Raw genomic sequence first — 6392 nt, 5'->3', positions numbered from 1 at the left:
AACTCCCTCTGGGATTATGTGCATGCATGCCCAAGATCCTGAGAGGAGAGGAGAGAAGAAGGAATTGCAGTGTGGCCATCCCCTTTGGGGGTGATATCTTGCTTTCTGTCTCTCTGTCTCTCTCTGTGTCTCTGGCAAGTGCCTGTGCCCTATAACAAAAATCTCTCTAACACAAAAATCAAATTTTGCTCCTGCACACGGCTCTCACACATTCAGACTTTTCATTCAGCCATTTAGTCGGTGGGTGTTTCTTGAGCACCTGCTATGTGCTGGTGTGATCGGAGACAAGCCCATGCAAGCAGGTGATGGCAAGGCCTGGTGACCAGTGCTAGGAGGAGGGAGGGGCAAGAGACCCCTAGGTCTCCCCAGTGAGGAGGGGCATCTTCAGGTGAGAAGCAGCGTAGAGGAGGCAGGTGTGGCCAGAGGTGCAGATCAGCAGGTCGGAGCAGGCAGGTGCCCGGGAGGCTCTTATCCTTCTGATGAGAGCATAAGAAGGCTGCAGTCAGAGCTGAGAGGGGACTGTGAAGCCGGAGCAGCCGCTAGGCCGGCCGGGGCGGTGGGGCTGCGCTCTGAGCAGGAGGCAGCGCTTCCCCTCACAGGATGCGCCGCAGGGGAGGGTCGTGATCAGACTGGCGATTTAGGATGCCTGGGGCTGGAGAGGGAGAGCACAGCAAGCCTCATGGCGAGGGCCCGGGCAAGGACACCGTGGCCACCCAGGGAGCACGATGGCGGAGAACGGAGCCCGGCGGGTCCTGCTCTCTGACCTCTTGCCACACGGCTCCTCCCACGATGAGTGCGATGGGCTGGCGGTCTCCATCCAGCCGGGTCACAGCGGCCGCCATGCAGCAGGCACAGGTGTGTGTGTGTGTGTGTGTGTGTGTGTGTGTGTGTGCGAGTCTGAGCCCAGGCACCCGGGCCACCCCAGCACCCACCAGCCCGGTGTGACTCCCCTCTCCCTCCTCTGCTCGACCAGGCGTAACATGCACCAGATGACGGACGGGCTGGATAAGCCGGGGCGGGGGCTGGCCATCACCCTGGCCATCGCCTGGATCCTCGTGTATTTCTGTATCTGGAAAGGGGTCGGCTGGACTGGGAAGGTAAGGGACATGTGTGCACAGGGGGGACAGGAGGGGGCAGGCAGGGGACGTGCCCACACAGGGGCCTCTGCTCTGAAACTCCCAGGGACGCCATCTAACCTGAGTTAACGTGCCGCGCCTCCGTTTCCTGTCCTGTAAAAATGGGACTAATGACATTGCCTACCTCCGAGGGTGACTGGCACCCGGGCAGGCTCACGGTGAGTCCATGAGGTTCCGCTGGGCCTGACTGAGCCATCACCCGGCGAAGGGCAGAAGTTACTCGAGGCTATGGGACTAACCGTGCCTGGGCATCTGCTCTCTCCCAGACTTCCTCTAGGGACAGGGCTCCAGAGCTGAAGACCTTTCCTGCACACCCTCGAGGAACAGAGGTGGATAGCGTAGTGGCTAAATACTTAGGCTCTGTGTTCTAGCAGTCCCGAGTTCAGATCCCAACTCAGCTGTTTCCTGGCTGTGTGACTTTGGGCAAGTCAATTTCCTGCTCTGTAAAACGGGGCTAATGATTACACTTCTTGGGACCAGCAGATGGAGTAATGGTTACATGGCTGGACTCCCATGTAGTTGACTATAGTTCGAGTCCCAGACCCAGTGACTTCAAACTCACGCCAGGCGTGTGTGCATGTGTGTGCAAGATCCTGAGAGGAGAATGGAATGGAAAGGATTGCAGCATGGCCATGCCTCCTGGGGGGTAATTTCTCACTTTCTGTCTTTCTGGCAAGTACATGTGCCCTATAGCAAAAACCTCTCTATAAAATAATAATATTACACTTTTCCAAAATAATCAAATGAGGTGGTGATTGATTTTGTAAACCCTCAGCACCTAGCAAGTGGAGTTTTCCTTTTTTTTTTTAATAACTATGTATTTAATTTTATTTATTATTATTTTTATTTGCTGTAGGACATACGTGCTCACCAGAGAGAGAGAAAGAGAGAAAGTGAGAAAGTGAGAAAGCAAGTCACCAGGTCCAGAACGCAACCCATTATTGGCCATGTGAGAGTCCAGTGCCTTAAGGACCATGCCACCTGCTGGCCCTGAGTTTTGGATTATTTTTAAATTTCTTCTATGAGCTAAAGAGACAGAGGGAGACACAGAGAGAGAGAGAGAGACAAGCACCCCCAACAGGATATTGGTGCCACGATCCACACCCAGCCTCGGGCTGCCCCTGCTCATGGGCACGCACACTGTCATCATACCTAGGGAGGTCTCAGGACGTGAACTCGGAACCTTCCCATGCGGGCTGGCCTCACAGAGTGCTGTGTTACTGCTGCACTGCTGTCTAGACTCTGCTCTTGTTTTTATTATCAGCGAGCATAAAGCAGTGCTCAAGTGGGGTGTCCCCTGGGGGACGTTGGGGAGATGACTGATCCACCTCGGAGGAAGAGAACAGGCTCAACCCCCAACTCTTCCCCCTTTCAAGCCTACCCCAGGGGTCGGGGAGAGCAGAGGGCTGGTTTCTCACTGGCTCTGGCCTGGAGGAAACACCTCACCGTCAGCAAAGAACAGAGGAGGAATTCAGGCTGCTGACGGCTGGAGACAGGGCGGTCAGATCTGCCCGAGGAGTGAATGAGAGGTTCCGGCAAAGGTGGTGGAAATGAGCAAGGCGGGGCCGGGACAGATTCCACACCGGCCATAGGCAGAGCTGCAGGAAGGCGGCCCTGCTCCAGGCTGGTGGGAGCCGGGAGGTTCTCCGATCAAGGCTGGTGTCCAAACATCTCTGATCCGTCCCTAGGACCAGGGAGATCAGAGGAGGAGGCAGGTATCTCCCAGGGCAACTCTAAGAAGCAGAAAGATACCGTTGAAAGGCTTTCGAAGAAAGCTTGAGCTCAGCGTCCTGTTCCTAGCTGTGTGCACTCGCCCAAGTCATCTCGCCTCGCTGAGATTCGGTCTCCTCATCTGCAGAAGGGTCACGAGAAGGGTGCCCCCCAGGGTTGTCACAAAGACCGAGGGGACCGTCCATGCAGAAGGCTGGGATTAAAGTTCTCTTTCATACATAGGAGGCACTCCATATACGGCATCAATATAGTCATTCTGGGGTGATATCTAGAGTTCTGCTACAGCAGGAGACTGACCCCTTCCCAAGGACAGCAGGATGGGCCCCTCTCACTGCATCGTCTGAGGGTGTCCACCTGTTGGTCAGCGAGCGTGGATTGAACACCAGCTGTGTGCCTGGCTGTATGGGAAACGTGGAAGACCTCAGCCCCATCCAAAGCATGTGTCATACCCTCATACGGAATAGCAGCCATCTTCCCAACAAGAGAAAGCAAGGCTCAGAGAGGTTAAGACATGGACCCAAAGTCACACAGCCCGTAGGTGACACGGATGGGTGATTTTGATCGCTTGTCCCACATTCCAAGTACGGTGGATTTCTAGTAGATTGTGAGTACCTTTCCTAACCCCAGAGAGCCTCAAAGTCAAGCCAGGGAGATGACGCTAACCCAGAGGAGTCCATGCGACCAGGACACAAAGCCACATCTGACTCAGAGACACAAAGGCCATTGAACTCGCCATTTGCTCTCTGTGAGCAAGGAAATGTCATTTCAGGGGACCAGCAGGTGACATAATGGCTGTCACTGGACGTCCTCTCCTTGTCTCTTTCCGGCTCTCTGGTGAGCGCACGCGCCCTATAGCAAAAATCTCTGGAAAAAAAAAAAAAGAAGAAGAAATGTCATTTCATACCATGATAGCAGTCTTTTAATGATCAATTTGGCAAAAACAATAACTTTATAAAATGATTTTACTCAGCACTGGCATGAGGAAACCACTATATTGCTGGATGATGTGGTTCTAGAAGGCGATTAGGCAGTGTGGATCGAAAGCCTTTTTACTTTTTTACTTAGTGACTCTGCTTCTAGAAAATGTTCCCAAGAGTAGTATAATAAATTTTTTTAATTTTATTTATTCATTCATTTATTTTGATTTGACCAGAGAGAACGGGAAAGTGAGAAAGCCAGCCACCAGATCCAGGACTTGAACCATGGTTGCCCATGTAGGAGTGTCCAGCACCTTTACCACCATGCTACCTGCTGGCCCCAGTGTTATCATTTGTAGGTAAAGATTTATGTGCAGGGCGTTTAACGTTGTACGATTTAGATGCACAGGAAATTGGAAGTAACCTAAACAGCAACAGTGGGGAAACTGAGGAAGGACGGTGGGGCCTCCTGAGGTGCTGTCTTGTATCATTAAGAAGCACAGGGCTGGGGGCCAGCAGGTGGCATAGTGGTTAAGGCATTGAACTTCCACATGGGCAACCGTGGTTCCGGTCCTGGGCCTGAGAGCTTGAAATTCATGCCAGGTGCATTTTCACATGTGCCCCAAATCCCGGGAGAATGGAGGAGAAGGGACTGCAGCATGGCCATCCTTCCTGGAGGGGCAATTTCTCACGTTCCCTTTCATTGTCTCTCCCTGTCCCTCTCCAGCCAGCATGCACACCCTATGACAAAAACCTAAAAACAAAAACATTACAGGGCCAGGCTGGTAGCACAGCGCTGTGCACAGAGGCCAGATCCCACGTGGCCAGCACAGTTTGCATCCCGGCCCGGGAGCCTGAAGAACATAGCAGCACGTAATGCACACGCCATGCCCAGATCCTGATGGGAGGAAGGGATGGGGAACTGGGGGTTGCAGTGTCCTCATGCCCTCCCCGGGAGGGTGCTTTCACTCTCATTCTTACTGTTTCTTCCCCCTTCCTTTCTGGTAAGCCCACATGCCCACTGACAGGAAAAACAAAACAAAACAAACAAAACCGGGCCCAGTTCTGGTGCACACACTGCTAACAATCTACACTTTGCAGCTCGGGACCACATGGGAGGCCCAGGGTCGATTCCTGGTCCAACCTAGAGGTTGGGCAGGCTCCTCGACTCACACGGAAAGACCCGGCCCCTCCATCCTGTTACTCATGATGACACATAGGTGTTTAGTAAGCAAAACTGCACATGCTGTGTGTTTTTTTTTTTGTTTGGTTGGTTTTTTTTTTTTTTTTTTGGAGAGGTTTTTGCTACAGGGCATGTGCGAGAGAGAAAATTGCCCCCCAGCGGGAATGGCCACGCCGCAATCCCTTCTCCAACATTCTCCTCTCAGGATCTTGGGCACACATGCACACGCGCCCGGCGTGAGTTTAAGCCATCGGGTCCAGGACTCGAACCGCAGTCGACTACATGGGAGTCCAGCGACATAACCATTACGCGAAATGCTCTGTGTTTTTTAACTTTAATCATATTAAGCAGAAAAGACAAGGACACCATGGGAGCCTCGTTTTGTAAGAAAACATGATCAGGGTCCACAGGTGGCTTGAGGGTGCTGGACTCCCACATGGCCAACCGTGGTGTGAGTCTCGGACCTGGCATCTTGAAGATCACGCCAGGCACGTGTGTGTGCATGCCCAAAGTCCCAGGAGGAGGATGGAGGAGAAGGGATTGCGCGTGGCCATCCCCCCGGGGGGTGATTCTCACTTTCTCTCTCACCGTCTCTCTCTGTCTCTCTCTCTCTCTGGTGAATGCATGTGCACTATAAAACCTTAAAAAAGAAAAGAAAATGTGGTCAATTGTGTATGCAAAGAAGTCTCCAAGGCCATTCCCGTGGTCACAGACAATCATGTGTGTTTGTCAGCATGTACTGTCTGCCGTATACCAGGCTGTTCCAGGTCCTGGGCGAGCAGAGCTGTAAGCAGCGCGAGGGCTGTCCTCCGTGTAACTTCTGTTGTTGGGGCAATAGGAGGGAACTTGAAGTCAAAAAAGCAAAGGGACAGGGGAAGGGAAAAATCAGGTGCTGAGCTAGTGACTTCAGACTCCAAGGAGAGGCTTTAGAAAAGTGGTCAAATGAAAAATATGTAAGTAAATAAAGTTCAATCAAATAATTCTTTCTAAGAAAGAAAAAGAAAAGAAACCAAGCAGATCAGGTTAGGAAATCCCGGCAGACTTCCTGGAGGAAGGGTAGGGCTGTAGGGGAAATGGGGGCCGGGAAGCGCTGGCACTGTTGGCGGGCATGATGCCACCGGCACTCACCTTCCTCCCAGGTGGTCTACTTCTCGGCCACGTACCCCTACATCATGTTGATCATCCTGTTCTTCCGCGGGGTCACCCTGCCCGGGGCCAAGGAAGGCATCCTCTTCTACATCACGCCCAACTTCCGCAAGCTGTCGGACTCTGAGGTGAGTGCTCCAGGCTGAGTACTGGAGGTCTCAGCCCAGGTGGAGGGCAGACCTGAGTCCTGAGCCACCACTTTAGGACAGGCAGTGGCATCTCTGTGACCCTGTCACCAGATAGAGTTGGTTAGCATGCTTGGAATGAGCCCTGAGCGCC

At 52.8% G+C, this 6392-nt stretch overlaps 1 protein-coding gene across 1 annotated transcript in view; it reads left to right on the top strand.

Moving 5' to 3' along the window:
* Nucleotides 1–6392, top strand: part of SLC6A1 (solute carrier family 6 member 1) — a gene marked incomplete in the record, with an annotated part of 48438 nt that overhangs the window by 33706 nt on the left and 8340 nt on the right. The window contains 2 exon segments of the mRNA XM_014589126.2: nt 974–1097; nt 6107–6241. Of these exon segments, the coding sequence (XP_014444612.1) occupies nt 974–1097; nt 6107–6241 (259 nt within the window).

The sequence above is a fragment of the Tupaia chinensis genome, unplaced genomic scaffold (genome assembly GCF_000334495.1).
Source record: "Tupaia chinensis unplaced genomic scaffold, TupChi_1.0 Scaffold000333_1, whole genome shotgun sequence".
NCBI lineage: Eukaryota > Metazoa > Chordata > Mammalia > Scandentia > Tupaiidae > Tupaia > Tupaia belangeri.
This window is presented reverse-complemented; position numbering and strand designations above follow the sequence as displayed.